This window comes from Pan paniscus, chromosome 5 (assembly GCF_029289425.2).
Source record: "Pan paniscus chromosome 5, NHGRI_mPanPan1-v2.0_pri, whole genome shotgun sequence".
Lineage (NCBI taxonomy): Eukaryota > Metazoa > Chordata > Mammalia > Primates > Hominidae > Pan > Pan paniscus.
This window is the reverse complement of record NC_073254.2, coordinates 169,933,931-169,952,203: the sequence shown is the minus strand read 5'-3', so window position 1 is coordinate 169,952,203 and position 18,273 is coordinate 169,933,931. Positions and strand designations below refer to the sequence as shown.

The following is an 18,273-nucleotide window of genomic DNA, read 5'->3' as shown; positions in this document are numbered from 1 at the left end:
CCCTATTTGAAGGTTGCCATTGCCTGCTGTTGCTCTACAAAGGGACAGGACTGGACACTGAGACGGAGAACCCACGGCCTGCAAAGATCACAGGGCATCCTTCCTCCCTTTCTAAAAAGAGTTTGCTGACCCCTGTCTACACAGTGACTATTCTCTATGACGCTGGCACCCCCGTAGGAAGAACAGGCGGTCTGGGCCCCAAGGGCAGAAGTGGGTGCCTCTACTCACCAGAGTTCCCAGGGTCATCCTGGAGGAAATGGTGCTTCCCATCCCCCCTGCACAGGTTCTGAGGGGAGCTTGGGGTGTGTTTGCTGGGGTGTGTCCTCAGGCAAGAGGCAGAAGGTGCGACGTGGTGTAGGAGGTGGTGAGGTCCCCTTCATGGATGGGGAGACCTCTGGGGTGACCAGCTGGGCTGAGGTGGGCAGTAAGAGGACGTGACCTGGGTGGTGGCAGTGGATGGTGAGGGGAGGGGTGGCGGTTGTCTGCTGAGCCCCTGGGTGCGGGTGAGTTTCTACAGGAAAGTGCAGGGAAAAATTCAAGGGCACGCAGCCCTGGGGGCGCTGGAGGGTTTGTGTGGTGGAGAGCGGGTGAGAGCAGAGCAGGCTTGTGGCTGGTGGGGGTGTCTGTGATCGCGTCCCTGTGGAATCCCGCTTCACCCCTGTCCTGTCCCCAGCTCCGGTTCCGGGGGCTCTGGTTTTTCCTTCCCGAGGGCGGGTGGGACTGCCAGGCTGCACCAGGGATCCCCGCCCCACCTCGCTCTCTGCAGCCCTCCGGCCCCTCCACCCTCCTGCCAGCCTCCTTTCCACCCCGCTCCTTTTCGCCTCTTCCTGGGCAAGAAGCAGCCTCGGGGAGTGGACCCAGCGGGAAGGAGCCGCCGACCGGAACTGAATGGGGGCACAGTTCGGGGAGATGTCCCCCGTCCTTCTAGAAGCCTCCCCTCCTCTGAAACCCGCGGCAGTTCACAGCCCCCCAGGTTTGGTCCCCGCCCGGCTTAGGCTCCATCCACGAACTCACCGGCTCGCCCAGCCCGGGACCAGCCGGACAGCAGGAGCAGAAGCGGGAGGCACAGAAGGATCTTGGTAGCGGCGGCTGCTGCCATTGGGGACCCAGAGAGCTAGGGAGGAGAGACTTGATGGAAGGAGAGCCTGGAAGATGAATCACCTCAAGGTTTTAAAGCCTCCCTATGTATGGGCGCGCCCCACGTTTCCCGCTGTCATAGCGTCACGCGGCTAGAAATATGATTGGCTGCCCTGACGGTGTCCCTCCCCTTTCCGGGCGTCCCTCCCCTTTGTCCCAGCCCCCTTCGGGTTGGTGTCTGGGTGTCAGCCCGGCTCCTGCCAGGACACGGTTCCTTCCACGACAGACTCATTTAATCATCACAACTTTTTTTATTGAAGGTGAAGAAACTTGCAGAGGAATATTCAGAGGCGGCGGCGTCTCCCTGTCCCTGCCTGGGTCCGCGACACTCTCCCTCCCTCCGCCTGCGCCGCGAGTTCCCTGGCTCATCATGCTCTGGGCGCAGCAACGGGACTGATCGCGTCCCCTCCACTACTTCCCCAGTTCCCAGTGGACGTGATTACAGTCCGGGCTAGGTTTTATTATTCATTTATTTATTTAGAGACGGAGTTTCGCTCTTGTTGCCCAGGCTGGAGTGCAGTGGCGAGATCTCGGCTCACCGCAATCGCCGCTTCCCGGGTTCAAGGGATTCTCTGGCCTCAGCTTCCGGAGTAGCTGGGATTACAGACGCCCTCCACCAGGCCCGGCGAATTGTTTGTATTTTTGGTAGAGATGGGGTTTCATCTTGTTGGCCAGGCTGGTCTCAAACTCATGACCTTAGGTGATCCACCCATCTCGGCCTCCCAAAGTGCTGGGATTATAGGCGTTAGCCACCGCGCCTGGCCCGGGCTAGGTTTTATTACAGGAGCAGCGGGCAGGGTTCCAGAGGTTTAAAACAACATATTGTACACTAAACAACTGGTCAAGATGGTAAATTTTATCTTCTATGTTTTTACCAAAATTAAACAGCTTTAAAAATATATATTAAAAATTATGTCTTGTTCCTCCTCTGCCCAATGCAGATTGGCCAAAAGAGTCTACTTATTAAAATCGAGGACAACATGGAGGACCCCGTTCCTAAAATCTCAACCTGTGACACACTTGCTGATTTAGAAAGCTCCTCAGAGAGATGGGCCCTGAGCTCCCAGTTCAGCAGCCTCCCTCGCCCAGGTCCACGGATGGCACAGGGGGCTCAGCAGAGCAGGTTCAAGTGAAAGTTCCTGGTGGTTCCCCACTGTTAGTGCATTCTGCTGGCCTCTTCCCCCTGGGAAAAGGGCCAGCCACCCTTCAAAGCTAGGCACAAATGCCCCGTCCCATGTGTGTCCCTCATGTTCCCACAATACAGAACACCCTCCTGCTCCCTGAGACCTGGGTCCACAGTGAGTGCATCCAGATCTCCCTGTGTGACAACTGCTCACACAATTTAATTTGTGTGTGTGAGCATGTGTGACAGACTCTTACTCTGTCACCAGTCTGGAGTGCAGTGGCACGATCATAATTCACTGAATCCTCAACCTCCTGGGCTCAAGGCTCTCAATATTGGAGAGTGTGGGGCAAGATAGTCTGAGCCACTAGCTGAGCCGTCCTCTTGTTACTGTTTCCTATGCCCTGGCAGATGCCTCAGTAGTATTCACTCCTGGATTTACCATGCCCTGTGTTAGATTGGTCCAGGGGCTGAGTGGGTCTTGGCTGTGAGTGCAACTGGGGTGAGTCATTCTGCCAGGATTGGGAACTGTGTTACTCGGGAAACTTTTCTCATCACCCACCCCAATCCTGTCCCAGATGGGAGGAGCAGTGAGTGCTGTGTCCAGGCTCCCTGCTTTCCTAGTGCTCCCAGCATCACATGAGCACCTCCCCAGATGGTGTGGGGTCTGAGCTCTCCATGTTCACCATGCTCCCACCATTGGCTCCCCATTTCACGGCCCTCCCAGCATCATCCCAGCCCCTCCAGGGTCACTGCCTGACCAGGTGGGGGTTGGGTGAAGAGGCAGAGGTCAGGGCAAGACCCCTGGTCCATTCTGACTTTAGGTTCCTCTCTGAAACGCGACTGCATTCCACATCCTGTTCCTCTGGCAACCTCAGTTGGGATCACCTGTAGGGCAGTGTAGAATCCTGGTGGGTGATGACCAATTCCTGCCACCATGGCTTTTCAAGTATATCGATTTTTCCTAAAATGGATAAAGAGACTGGCAATAAGTTATGGAAATACTGTTTTCCTTACTAACAGTAGATACGTGTTTATGTATCAATTCTGGTTTTTAAAACAAATATAAACCCATAGGCACTCTGCTGAACACAGATTCTATCTCAAAATAACACACTTTGAAGATCTTGCAATACCTGCACATACAGATTTTTTCCTTTTTATCTCTGCACATTACATAGAATGACTGCATCACAACAAAAGAAACCAGTGTCTGTGTCTGAAGATCCAGACGGTCTCCAGTGACTTTTAGAGAAGCGAAATGCTGCAGAAACTGTGCTTGCATGAATCACAATTTCATTGTGTAGAATAGATTTCCAGACACAGAATTGCTGTGCAAAGTAATGCACCTTCAAAGCGTCTCATGTCACGGGATGGCAATGCTGGCGACACTCTTGTCTGTGATTGTGATGACCCAGCTTGGGCAGAGGATGGTGAAACATCCACCGTAGAGGGAGGGGAAACTGGTACAGGCTTCCTGAAGGACAGGGTGACAGGGTTCATCAAGGGTCAAAAATATCCGCGTCTGAATTGAGAATATGTATTTATATTCGTTTGAAACGGCATAAAGACTCCCTGGAAAGATGAGAAGAATCAAATAAACTTTCCTCCCTGGCGTGTGGCCAATGAGAGTGGACGCAGGCAGGGGCGGGGGAGCCTTTCACACATGACTTTTCAGGGTTTTGATTCTGAAACAGGTGAAAATGTGGAGGTGAAGTAGTAAGGAAGAGTGGGGCCGAGAGTCCCAGGGACGGTCACACGGTGGGCTCGCCTGATCTGTTGGGGGCCACTAGGGTCCGGGGAGGGGAACCCGGGCAGCTGCGTGCGGGTCTGCTGCAGTGGCGAGGCACTGGTTCTAGATATTGACCCAACGGTGTTGCCACAAAGGGGATATTATAGGTGATTTCTGATTTCAACCACAGATGACTTTCGGAGACAGTTCGCATATGCGGTTTCAGTTTTCACCCTGCTGCGTCCTCTCCGGGTTCTGCGCGCTCCTCCCAGGACGCCCGCTTCGCCCGAGCTCCGGACCCGGGTCCTGCCCGGTTGAGACCGCGGAGTGGGTGCCACGCTGCCCGCCGATGCTCCCGGGCCTCCGGGTCCACAGCCTCCGGACAAAACGGCCTTTCGAAGACCTGGGAGGACTCGCCGGTCGCGACAAGGAACCGTGGCAGGAGACAGGAAATGCGGGGCCTGGTGGGGTGAAGAGCACGAGGTTCCTCCTTCATCCTCGCGGCGACTTTGCCACCGGCTCAGTGTGGAGACGTCACAGTCCCGCTCGGATCCCTGGGGATCCGACAGTGTGGCCCCCACGAGGACCCCCATCCTCCTTGCCCTGGGGCTGCTGCAGGAGGGCGCCCATGGCGCACTAGGTCCTGAGTGCCCAGGATCCAACAGGGGCTTCCCGTTGTCGCCTCCCCGACCCCGCCGCTCGCGGTCCAGGGCTCCTGGTTTCTCCACTGGGCTGGGGGCCCTGAGCATGGACGTCGTGAGGCAGAGAAAACCTTGGGATGGTTGGAAATGAAGGATGGGAGGGAGAACCAGAGAAAGGGAGAGGAAGGAAGCAGGGAGGGCCAGAGAACAAAGAGAAACCTCCGCCAGGAAAACGGGAAGAGGATGACACAGGAACAGCCCCCTACACTGCACCAACTCTCCGTCTCCTGCTCTCTGCCTCGTAAGGAACGCAGGCCCCACCCCCTCCAGCCTCACAGTGTTTGGGGTCACCCATTCCAGCGGGGTGAGGCGTCCCCTTGTGGGTGCGGTTGGCATTTCCCTGAGGGCTGTGGACACTGAGCACCTTTTCCTGGGCTCACTGCCATTTGCATTCTTCTTCTGATGCCAGTGGGCAACCGGTGGTCCCCAAACTCTGATGAGACCTCGACCCCAGCCGGTGTCGGGCTCTTGACACCGCCTGGGGAAATGAATTCTAGGACCAGTAGGAAAATAGAGAAAGGACGGAGATTTTTTTGTAAAAGGAAAAGTACACACTCATGTAAAGGGAATGCAGGGGAACTCAAGAGAGAGGCAGGTGCAAGGGGGTTTAGGGCTGCCACCTTTCTGGGTTTCTTTAACAAGGGGTGGAATATTCATGAAAATTCCTAAAAGAAGGTGGAGACTGCTCAGAACTGTGGTGCCACCCATTTTTACACCAAATATTGGTGTTCTCAGAATTGCCAAGACGCTGGTGTGTGTGCGTTTAGTATGTCAATTAGTGTATAATAGGGTCCTAGGTGAAACCGAGGCCAAACTCAGGGCCATGTTGGGTCCACTCATTCTTAGCCAGCCTGGTCCATACCCTGTCTTTTAGGGTCTTATCAGCCCATAGCCTCTGCAGATATTTCAACAGATTCCTTTTGCTAGTCACCTGAAACTGCTGCCTAAAGTTATTTCTTCTTTTGTGACCACACTGTATTATACCTGTCTCACTTTGGAGAAACATCTTTTTGAATTCTTTGCATATATTTAAATTGGGTTATTTTGCTTTATAATGTTGGGTTGCAAGAGTTCTTTATGTATTCAGGATACCAGTCCCTTACTAGATATACGATTTTCAAATGCTTTCTCTCATTCTATAAGGATTTTTTTAACCTAAATGGAGTCCTTTTTGAAGCACAAAAGTTTTACATTTGCATGAAATGAAATTAAACTACCTTTTATTTTGTCATTTATGCTACTGGCATACAGTACTTAAGAAGCATTAGCCAAATCCGGGGTCACAAAAATTTACTGCTCTGCTTTCTTCTGAGACTTTCATAGTTTCATGTCTTAGGTGAACATCTGCCATTCATCTAGAACTAGTTTTTGTGTGTGCTGTAAGGAAGGGGTCAGCCTCATTCTTCTGCATGCAGCATCCAGTTGTCCCAGCACCATTCACTGTAGTGTAGGAGGCACCTGCCCCACCTCCTATCCCTCCCTCCTGCACTTGGGGTCAGAATTGCCTCCTACTGAACGGTTCTCCCAGGGTTTGCACCAGTGAAATCCCCTCATGTGAATCCCATGTAGGAACCTGCTTCTCAGAGGACCTGGACTAGGGAGTGGGTTCGCCAGAGGAAATCATATTTCATGAGATGGAACATTCTGGGAATACTGACACTCAGCATACCCTTTAATTCATCAAAAGTGAAAAATCACATTATTTGGTCATTTGGGTCCCACAATTCTTCTGTCAATTTAGTTTACTTGGGTTTATATTTTTTGGTTGTTGTTTCTGCTGCAATTGTTGTTGTTTTCTTTGAGACAGGCTCTCACACTGTCACCCAGGCTCAAGTGATCTTCCTACCTTAGCCTCCTGAGGAGCTGGGACTACAGTCACATGCTACTACACCTGGTCAATTTTTTAAATTTTCTGTAGAGACAGGGTCTCACCATGTTACTTGCCATGGCTGATCTCCAACTCCTAGCCTCAACATTGGCCTTCCAAAGTTCTGGGATTACAGGCATGAGTCACCACTTCTGGCCCAAAAAGTTATGGCTTTTTAGTTTTTACTTTTCACATGGTTGTATGACATTATGTAGATTAAAATTCCATATAAGTAACTTGGGTAATGCTATACAATAAAATGCTTTATTCAGCCACAGCTTTCTAAAAATAGATGTGGCATCAAAATGCGCATTCATCAAATCTTGAAGGAGTTTCAAATCTTTAGAGTGACTCTGAACTCTCGTTTTGGTTGACACAATAATCCATAAAAACAAATAAAGCACCCACTCTGATCTGGAAGGGGTAATGAGGTGAAAATATTGATAAGCCAAAGTGACAGCCTCTTTTGTAGACGTGATCCTGCCTAAATTTCTCATGCCTCACAAAAGAGGGCCCTGAATTCCCTGCTTCTCCAGAGCTCCACGCAGTCCTTGAAGCACTCTCTGACTGTCTCTGCAAGTGGCTGAACAGCTCCTCTTGCTCTCTGTGGGGCTGTGGAGGCTCCAGGTCCCCTAGGCCAGGTGCTGTCATGCTCACCAGGTCCCACCAAGGGTGCACCCCACCGTGGGTGGTGGAGGAGACCAGGTATAGCTGCTCCTGCCCCTACCCCTCTCCTGACCAGCCAATCTTAGCAGGAGGAAGGAGCAGGGATGAGTGGAGCCATGGAGGTTGGTGCTGGAAATAACAGAAATGAAGACCTTTATCCCATCCCCCAAATTATGGGGATCCCTTTCTGAGTTCTAGCAGCCCTTTGGTAGTCTGATGATTAGATTCCTCCCATGCGTCTTAAACCCTATCGGATGGCAGGCACTGTGCTAGGTGCTGGGTTTACACGTGGGTGATGGATGTGTCCAGTCCTCCTGGAACTTAGAAACCAGATATGTCCAGTCCTCCAGGCACTTAGAATCCAGGTACAGAAACAAACATCCACATGGCTGCTGCTGCTGATGTGTTGTCCTCGAGATGGTTGGGGCTATGAAAGGGCAGAAGAAAGGGTGACTCATTCTGCTTGGGAAGTTGCATGGAGGTTTCTTGGGAGGTGGCATTTCAGACTGCTCTTGTAGAAACTGGAAGAATACAGTGTGGCCAGGTGGGAGGAGAAGACAGGGCACCCAGCAGAGGGACAAGCATGAGGAGGAGGCCTGGGGTGCAAATATCATAGAACTTTGGGGAGCTATGAGAAGTCTGTTGTAATGAACCCTTAGTTACTGGGGTAGACTCTTTCCACAGGGAGGAGGGAATGTCTGGAAGGAAGGTAGGGAAGGAGGGGTGGGCAGGAACCTGTCCTGGGGTCCCTGTCTCCCTTCACAGCAAATCAACCAGGAAATCAATTCACCATTCATACATATACATATAGCATACACTCCCACACACACACAGACACACACACAGAGATATGCACATGTGGTCTCACACACACAGAGAGACATGCATGCAGTCTCACACAAACACACACAGTCGCATGCACAGTCTCACACACACACTACACAGGCACACACACATATGCACACACAGGCACACAGACACACACACACACACATACAAACGTTCATGCACAAATACAGACACACACGCACGTGCACACACAGACATACATAAACACACGGGAGAAAGTGGGTGTCATCTCGAGAGTTCTTGTGTCTGTCCCATCCCGCCCACTCACCTGTCACCTCTGGGGCTGTCTCCCAGCTCATGAAGGATTTCTGAAGCCATCAAGCAGTATGTCACTGTGTGATCTGAAACACTCAGACACCTCCTCACTCTGACCTTCCTTCCTGGTATCCTTGGTTCTGGGATGAAGCAGCGTCCTGTGGGTTTTTGCTGTAGTAGAAGAGAAACCTCTCCCCTGGGGCAGAACTGCTGGGCCACCAGAGAGCACCCCTCTGCTCTTTGCCCTCAGGGCATCTTGATCTGCAGGGTGAGAGGAACTGCCCCAATCCCCTGAAATAAACTCTTTATTGATCTCTCATCCACCATGATGTCACAATTGTCTCATCCACCACGATGTCACAATTGTCTCATCCACCATGATGTCACAAACTCACTGTGAGCAAACCCTCTGGGCTTATTGAAATATTTGAAAGATTAATGGTGCCATCTGCTGGACACCGCAGGAAGTACTGATCCAAAGTATTTTATAGTTTCAACATCAGACTATGCACCATTGCTTTAGATGACTGTAGTTTTACAATCTGTGATTTCAACAGTTGCTGTGATAAAAAACCAAGAATCCCTGCAAAAATAGGTATGAAATACGAAATCAGGGTGGCTGTGTCCAATCTGCTTCCAAAGTTTGAGAAGTTGTTCAGTGCCCAGTAGGTACACATGTCCATTAGTAAACATTTGTGCTTATTTAAGAAAGAAATAAACATACTACTTTTTCAATTTATGTGAAATATTTTCTTAAATGGCAATAAAATTGCTAGGTCATAAATATTTATTGTTTGCTCCTGACTACTTAATGAATACATTCTTGGGTATTCTTTTTTTGTAGGGTTGTCTTGAAAATGTTACAAAGGCACCTTCTGGATTTTCCCTGGACCACTCCAGTACATTTCATGGGCTCTGCCTCCTGCAGGAATGCTCACCTCCATGAAGCCAGGACACACATGTTACTTTTTTGGGAGTCCTTCCTGTTTAGCCTATTGAGGACCTGGAGACTCCCTTCCCACTCTTCCTCTCCATTACCTTGCTCCCCACCGCCTGAATCATCTGTCACTTTCCTACACCCGATGCAATGCACCTGCTCATTACGTTCACCTGCTGTCCCCACTGGAGCAGGGATTTTGTCTGTCTTCCTCAGAGAAGTATCCACAGCACAGCTCACTGTTGGTTCTGAGGCTGTACTTACTCTGTCAGTGAATAAATGAGAGGCAGTGATTGGGGCAGGGGCCTCTTTCCTGTCCATTTGTTCACTACACTTTAGATGGTAACTTAGGACGTGGTGTAGACCAGTGTTTCCTAGGCACAATAAATCAGAATATATTGTGAAGACAAGAAGTAGAAAGAAATGTTAGGTGGAAGAATATGAATTTTCAAGTAGGAGTTGGGCAGAGTGAGAAACCAATCAGGAAAGTGGTAAGTTTGGTTTGCTTGTAGATAACATGTGGAGAAATGCAACCATCTGCAATGGAGACTGGGCACTGTTAGATTCGTCTGAGCCGAGACCACCTCCACTACCTGCCCCTGTCCTCCTCTCTCCCGAGGCTGAATGCACCTCCTGTGCCTTCAGTGCCAAGGAAGCCATAGTTTCAGGTCAGAGGAAGAGCTGGGGTGGACCCTGGAAAAGGAGAGGGTGGGTACAGAAGGGGACAGCTGGGAGCAATGAGTTCCTGAGGATAAACAAAAAATGTCACTTGAAAATGGAACAAAAAAGGAATAAAGAACAAGGTGGAAATCATCTGAAATTCCATTATGCACAGTTTAATGTTAGGGTTTTAGTAGAATCATCTTCAATTTTTATAAAATTATGATCATACACCTTATAATTATTTTAAATGACTAGAGTTTATTTTTCTAGGGCAGGGTTAGAGTTTATAGTGCAGAGTTCTCTCTTGCCTGTGTCAGTTAAACCCACTTTTTTTTGCCTCATGTCAATTTGTTTATTCATTTTTATTTTTAAATTTTACTTTAAGTTATTGGATACATGTGCAGAACACGCAGGTTTGTTACATAGTTATACATCTGCCATGGTGGTTTACTGCAACTATCAATCCGTCACCTAGGTTTTAAGCCCCACATGCATTAGGTATTCGTCCTAATGCTCTCTCTCCCCTTGCCCCCCACCCCCTGACAGGCCCCGGTGTGTGATGTTCTCCTCCCTGTGTCCATGTGTTCTCATTGGTCAACTCCCACTTATGAGTGAGAACATTCGGTTTTCTGTTCCTGTGTTAGTTTGCTGAGAATGATGGTTTCCAGCTTCATGTCCCTGCAAAGGACATGAACTCATTCTTTTTTTTTTTTTCTTTTTTTTGAGATGGAGTCTCACTCTGTCACCCAGGCTGGAATGCAGTGGCGCAATCTCGGCTCACTGCAAGTTCTGCCTCCTAGGTTCACACCATTCTCCTGCCTCAGCCTCCCGAGTAACTGGGACTATAGGCGCCTGCCACCAAACCCGTCTATTTTTTGTATTTTTAGTAGAGACGGGGTTTTGCCGTGTTATCCAGGATGGTCTTGATCTCCTGACCTCGTGATCTGCCCGCCTTGGCCTCCCAAAGTGCTGGTAGTACAGGCGTGAGCCACCGCACCCGGCCTGAATTCATTCTTTTTTATGGCTGCATACTATTGCCTGGTATATATGTGCCACGTTTTCTTTATCCGGTCTATTATTGATGGGCATTCGGGTTGGTTCCAAGTCTTTGCTATTGTAAATAGTGCTGCAATAAACATACCTGTGTATGTGTTTTCATAGTAGAATGATTTATGATCCTTTGGGTATACACCCAGTAATGGGATTGCTGTGTCAAATGGTATTACTGGTTCTAGATCCTTGACAAATCACCACACTGTCTTCCACAAAGGTTGAACTAATTTACACTCCCACCAACAGTGTAGAAGAGCTCTTATTTCTCCACATCCTCACCATCATATTTATTCATTTTTATTTTCAACTTTTATTATAAAGAGTACACGTGCAGGTTTGTTACATGGGTCAATTGTGGGAGGCTGCGGCTTGGGGTCCCAATAATCCCAGACAGTAAGCATCATACCCAGTGGGTGGTTCTTCAGCCCACGTGCCCCTCCCCACTCCCCTGTCTAGTGATCTCCAGTGTCTGTGGTTCCCATCTTTACATTCATGTGTATTTAATGTTTAGCTCCCACTTATAAACGGGAACCTGCGGTGTGCAGTTGCCTGTTCTTGTGTTAGGTCACCTAGGATAATGGCCTCCAACTCCAACCATGTTGCTGAAAAGAACTTGACTTTGTTGCGTTTCATGGCTGCATGGATTTCCATGATCCATATGTATCAGGTTTTCTTCATTCAGTCCACTGCTCCTGGGCACTTAGATTGATTCTGTGTCCTTGCTAGTGAGAATAGCACTGCAATGAACATACGGGTCTATTGGACTGAATAAATTATTCTCCTTTAAGTATATCCCCAGCAGTGGAATTGCTGGGTCAAATGGTAGTTCTATTTTTGGTTCTTTGAGAAATCTCCAAGCTGCTTTCCATAGTGGCTGAACTAGTTAGTACTAGTTTGCCTTTCCAGCAAAAGTGTCTAAGTGTTCCCTTTTCTTCTCAGCCTCACCAATATCTGTGGTTTTTTTGAAATGTTAAGGATTGCCATTTTGATGGGTATGGGATGGTACCTCACTGTGGTTTTGATCTGCATTTCTCTGATGATTGCTCATATTGAGCATCATTTCATGTTTCTTGGCCACTTGTAGGTCTTCTTTTGAAAAGTGTCTGTTCACATTCTTTGCTTATTTTTTAACTGGGTTTTTTGTTCTTGCTTGTTTAATTGTTTAATTTCCTTGTAGATTGTGCATATTCAACGCTTGTCAGATGCATAGTTTGCAGACATTTCTCCCATTTTATAGACTGTTGACTGTGTTCCTAGTTTCTTTTGCTGTGCAGAAGCTCTTTAGTTTAATGAAGTCCCATTTGGCAATTTTCAGTTTTGGTTGCAATTGCTTTGGGTGTCTTCATCATGAAATCTTCGCCAGGCCCTATGTCCAGAGTGGTATTTCCTAGGTTATTTTCCAGGATTTTTATAGTTTTATGACTTACATTTAAATCTTTAATCCATATCAAGTTATTTTACATATATGGTGAAATGTAAAGGTTCAGTTTCATTCTTCTGCACATGGATATCCCAGTACCATTTGTTGAATGAGGAGTCTTTCCCCATTGCTTATTTTTGTTGATTTTGTTGAAGGTTAGATGGCTGTAGGTGTGAAGGTTTCTTTCTGAGTTCTCTATTCTGTTCCACTGATCTAAGTGTCTATTTTTGTACCAGTACCATTCTGTTTTGATCACTGTAGCCTTATATTATAGTTTGAAGTCAGGCAATGTGATGTCTCTGGCTTTGTTCTTTTTGCTTATGATTGTTTTGGCTATTTGGGCTCTTTTTAAATTCTCAATAATTTTTAGGTTAGATTTTTCTGTGAAAAATGACATTGGTATTTTGATAGGGATAGCGTTGCATCTATAAATTGCTTTTGGAAGTATGGCCATTTTGCCTATATCGATTCTTCCAACCCATGAGCATGAAATATTTTTTCCACTTATTTGTGTTGTCTCTGATATTTTTTCAGCCACGTTTTGTAGTTTTCTTGGAAAGATCTTTCATCTCTTTGGTTAGATTAACTATTAGGCATTTACTTTTCTTTGTTGGTTTTGTAAATGCGATTGTGTTCTTGCTTTCATTCTCAGCTAGAATGTTATTGGTGTATAAGAATGCTCTTGATTGTGTACATTGATTTTGTATCCTGAAACTTTACTGAATTGATATGTCAGTTCCAGGAGCCTTCCGACAGGGTCTTTAGGGTTTACTATGTATGGAATCACATCACTGGCAAAGAGACATGTTTGACTTTTTCTTTTCCTGTTTGAACGCCTTTTCTTTCCTTCACTTGCCAATGGCTCTGGTTAGGATTTTTCTGTCCCAAGTACACTCTGGTCTCAATCAAATGGGCTGAAGACAGCAATTTCCTGTCCTGTGATCAACAAGTTTATTAAAAGATTCTATGCTGATGGAGCTCTATACCTGTTGTAAGCCAAAATTTCTCCTCTTTGGAAAAACTCTGTGGGCACCCAGGTGACTACACATATTTCCAAATTCTGCCCAGCCTGGAGGTCTCCAACCACGGTACCGCCACCTTCAGGCCTCTGGGGGCTACAGCATCCACTGCAGCTCCCCTTCTGCACCTGGGGTTTTCTTCTGAGCCCATTCACTCCCACAACTCTCATTCATTCAGTCGTTCCCTCAGCCTCCAACCACCACTTAAAGTATGTCAGGCTCACCTAGTGCTACACAGAAGAATCATCCTCTGTGGGTCTGAAAAAGACTCTGGATTCCTGGTAAGTGGGTCCTGGGTCCCCCTGGTTGCTGGAGAAAGTGGTGAGGACCCTTCATGGATGGAGAGGTGAGTGAGGTTTGTGTGGGTAAAAGTGCCAGGCTGAGATGGGGAACTAAAGGATGTGACTTGGGTGGTGGCAGTGAATAGTGAGGAGAGGGGTGAAAAATGTCTGGTGAGCCCCTGGGTGCAGGTGAGTGTCTGCAGCAAAGTGCAGGGGAAAGATCAAGGGCAGAGAACCCTGGGGGTGCTGGAGGGCTTGTGTGGTAGAGAGTGTGTGGGAGCAGACTGTGTGGTTGTTGGCGGAAAGTTGACAAGCAACTTCAGCAAAGTCTCAGGATACAAAATAAACGTGCAAAAATCACAAGCATTCCTATACACCAATAATAGACAAACAGAGAGCCAAATCATGAGTGAACTCCCATTCACAATTGCTACAAACAGAATAAAATACCTAGGAATCCAACTTACAAGGGATGTGAAGGACCTCTTCAAGGAGAACTATGAACCACTGCTCAACTAAATAAAAGAGGACACAAAAAAATGGAAGAACATTCCATACTCATAGATAGGAAATTGTGAAAATGGCCATACTCCCCAAGGTAATTTATAGATTCAATGCTATCCCCATCAAGCTACCACTGACTTTCTTCACAGAATTGGAAAAACTACTTTAAACTTCATATGGAACCAAAAGAAAGCCTGCAGAGCAAAGACAATCCTAAGCCAAAAGAACAAAGCTGGAGGCATCACTCTACCTGACTTCAAACTATACTACAAGGCTACAGTAACCAAAACAGCATGGTACTGGTACCAAAACAGATATATAGACCAATGGAACAGAACAGAGGCCTCAGAAATAACACTACACAACTACAACCATCTGGTCTTTGATCTGACAAAAACAAGCAATGGGGAAAGGATTCCCTATTTAATAAATGGTGCTGAGAAAACTGGCTGGTCATATGTAGAAAGCTGAAACTGGATCCCTTCCTTATACCTTATACAAAAATTAACTCAAGATGGATTAAAGACTTAAATGTTAGACCTAACACCATAAAAACCCTAGAAGAAAACCTAGGCAATACCATTCAGGACATAGGCATGGGCAAAGACTTCACGACTAAAACACTAAAAGCAATGGCAGTAAAAGCCAAAGTACACAAATGGGATCTGATTAAACTGAAGAGCTTCTGCACAGCAAAAGAAACTATCATCAGAGTGAACAGGCAACCTACAGAATGGGAGAAAATCTTTGCAATCTACCCATCTGACAAAGGGCTAACATCCACAATCTACAGAGAACTTAAACAAATTTACAAGAAAAAAAAAACAACCCCATCAAAAAGTGGGCAAAGGATATGAACAGACACTTCTCAAAAGATATTTATGCAGCCAACAGACATACGAAAAAATGCTCATCATCACTGGCCATCAGAGAAATGCATATGAAAACCACAATGAGATACCATCTCACACCAGTTAGAATGGTAATCATTAAAAAGTCAGGAAACAACAGATGCTGGAGAGGATGTGGAGAAAGAGGAACGCTTTCACACTGTTGGCGGGAGTGTAAATTAGTTCAACCATTGTGGAAGACAGTGTGGTGATGCCTCAAGGATCTAGAACTAGAAATACCATTTGACCCAGCAATCCCATTACTGGGTATATACCCAAAGGATTATAAATCATGCTACTGTAAAGACACATGCACATATATGTTTATTGTGGCACTATTCACAATAGCAAAGAATTGTCCATCAGTGATAGACTGGATTAAGAAAATGTGGCACATATACAACACAGAATACTATGCAGCCATAAAAAAGGATGAGTTCATGTCCTTTGCGGGGACATGGATTAAGCTGGAAATGATCATTCTAAGCAAACTATCACGAGGACAGAAAACCAAACACCACATGTTCTCACTCATAGGTGGGAGTTGAACAATGAGAACACATGGACACAGGGCGGGGAACATCACACACTGGGCCCTATTGGGAGGTGAGGGGCTGGGGGAGCGATAGCATTAGGAGAAATACCTAATGTAAATGACGAGTTGATGGGTGCACAACCGAACATGGCACATGTATACCTATGTAACAAACCTGCACGTTGTGCACATGTACCCTAGAACTTAAAGTATAATTTTAAAAAATTATTTAAAAATTAAAAAATAAATAAATAAATAAAATTTAAAAAATAAAATAAAAATCATATATCAGGTAAGGGACTGGTATTCTGAATATATAATATTGCAACAAAATATAATTGCAATTATATATTATATATAATATATAATGTTGCAACTCAACATTATAAAGTGAAATAACCCAATTTAAATATATGCAAGGAATTTGAATAGACATTTCTCCAAAGTAAGACAGGTATACTACACGGTGGTCGCAAAAGCAGAAAATTTCAGGCAGCAGTTTCAGGTGACTAGCACAAGAAATCTGTTGAAATATGTGCAGAGGCTCTGGGCTGATAAGATGCTGAAAAACAGCGTGTGGACCAAGCTGGCTAAGAATGACTGGACCCAACAAGGCCCTGCATTTGACCTAGGTTTCACCTAGGACCTCATTACATGCTGATTAACATACTAAACACACACCAGCCAGCTCCTGAGCAGTTCTGAGAACACTTATATTTAGTGTAAAACTGCGGGGCACCACAGTTCTGAGAAATCTCTACCTTCTTCCAGGAATTTTCATGAATATTCCACTCCTTGGTTAAAGAAACCCAGAAAGGTGGCAGCCCCAAACTTGCACCTGCTTCTCTCTTGAGTTCCCCTGCACTCCCTTTACTTGACTGTGTACTTTGCCTTTTACAATAAATCTCCCTCCTTTCTCTATTTCCTACTGGTCCTTGAATTCATTTCCCCGGCAATATCAAGAGTCTGGACACTGGCTGGAGTCGAGGTCCCACCGGCGTTTGGGGACCTCCCCTTTCCCGCTGGCATCAGAAGAAGAATGCAAATGGCAGTGAGCCCAGGAAAAGGTGTTCAGTGTTCACAACCCTCGGGGAAATGCCAATCGCACCCGCAGGGGGATGCCTCACCCCGCTGAAATGGCTGATCCCAAACACAGTGAGGGTGGAGGGGGTGGGGCCTGTGTTCCTTACTGGGCAGAGAGCAGGAGACGGAGAGTCGGTGGAGTGTGGGGGCTGTGCGCGTGTCCCCCTCTCCCCATTTTCGTGGTGGGGGTTTCTCATTGTTCTCCGGCCCTGTTTCCTTCCTCTCTCTTTCTGCCGCCCTCCCTCCAATCCTTCTTTTCCACCTATGCCAAGGTTTTCTCCGCCTCACGACGTCCATGCTAGGGCCTCCCAGCCCAGCGGAGAAACCAGCAGCCCTGGACCGCAAGCGGCGGGGTCAGGGAGGCGACAACGGGAAGCCCCTGCCGGACCCTGGACACTCAGGACCTAGTGCGGCCCGGGCGCCCTCCCGCAGCAGCCCCAGGGCAAGGAGGATAGGGGTGTCCTCGCAGGGGCCACACTGTCGGAGCCCCACGGATCCGGGCGGGACGGTGAGGCCTCCACACTGAGCCGGTGGCAAAGTCCCCGCGAGGATGAAGGAGGAACCCCGTGCTCCTCACCCCACCAGGCCCCGCATTTCCTGGCTCCTCCTGTCTCAGGAACCGCCTGTCCCTTGCCGCGACCGGCGAGTCCTTCCGGGTCTTCCTAAAACAGTTTCGTCCCGAGGCTCTGGATCTGGAAGCCCAGGGGCATCGTCCGGCAGCGGGGCACCCACTGTGCGGTCTCCGCCAGCCAGCACTCAGGCCCGGAGCTCGGGGACAGCGGGCGCCCTGGGAGGAGCACACAGAACCATATCAAGGCTTAGGTCCTGTTGAGCTCTAGAGGGTTTAGCAAATTCAGGTCTGTTTCAGACTGTGTCTCTGGTCATAAGGAACCCCCACGGTGCGTGGTGTGCAGACAGCAGGAGCTCAGGCATGTGCGGTCCTCACATTTGAGTGGGGCAGCAGATTGGTGGCTCCAGATGCTGTGTGTCAAGAAGGAGATTCCATCCACTGGAGAAGAGCAGAGGAACTGGGTGTAACCCCAGGAAGGAGAGGCTGCCAAGGACTGTGACGACCCAGAGGACAATACTGGAGTTAATTCCCAGGGAAGGTGCCTGGGTCACAGCCTTTAAGGCAGATGTTGACTGAAGAGACTGTATACAAGTAGGAGGTCAGGTCTCTGGGAACCCTCAGAATACGGCTCAGTCCTGGGGCAATGCCCCTGCCATCCGGCCTCCTGCACACTCCAGATTCTGGCCCTGCCTGGAGCAGAGCTGACTCGGAGACAGGGGTACTGAGCTGCTCCTGGAGTTCCAAGGTCACTGCTGAGCTGGACCAGGAGTGGATGGGGCGGGGCAGTGACAGTCTCATTCAGAGCTTTGGGTACAGCTCCTAGGGTGAGAAGAGGCTGAGAGAGAAGGGGAAAAGAGGATATTGCCTGAGTGGCTGGGGGCAGAATGGGACCCAGGGGCTCTGTCCAGTCCTCACCCTAAGCTAAGCCCTCCACAGCTGCCAGGAACCACTGGGACCCTCACCTGTCTCTGGCGTCTGCCACCACTT

At 48.0% G+C, this 18,273-nt stretch overlaps 1 protein-coding gene across 13 annotated transcripts in view; it reads right to left on the bottom strand.

Moving 5' to 3' along the window:
- The window catches only part of LOC100985629 (UL16-binding protein 2), a 75,965-nt gene that overhangs the window by 6,052 nt on the left and 51,640 nt on the right, over positions 1 to 18,273 (bottom strand). For 7 of the 13 annotated variants that reach the window (XR_010112314.1, XR_010112313.1, XM_055114220.2 and 4 more), the window contains one exon: positions 1,015 to 3,224. Coding sequence is in view for 7 of the 13 variants with exons in the window: in XM_055114220.2 (XP_054970195.1) it covers positions 1,015 to 1,099 (85 nt within the window). In the remaining 6 variants the exon portion in view is untranslated. Of the gene's footprint in view, positions 1 to 1,014; positions 3,225 to 8,343; positions 8,471 to 10,095; positions 18,122 to 18,273 lie in introns of those variants that run through there. The other 6 variants (XR_010112312.1, XR_010112315.1, XM_063605029.1 and 3 more) reach the window with 5 other exon arrangements.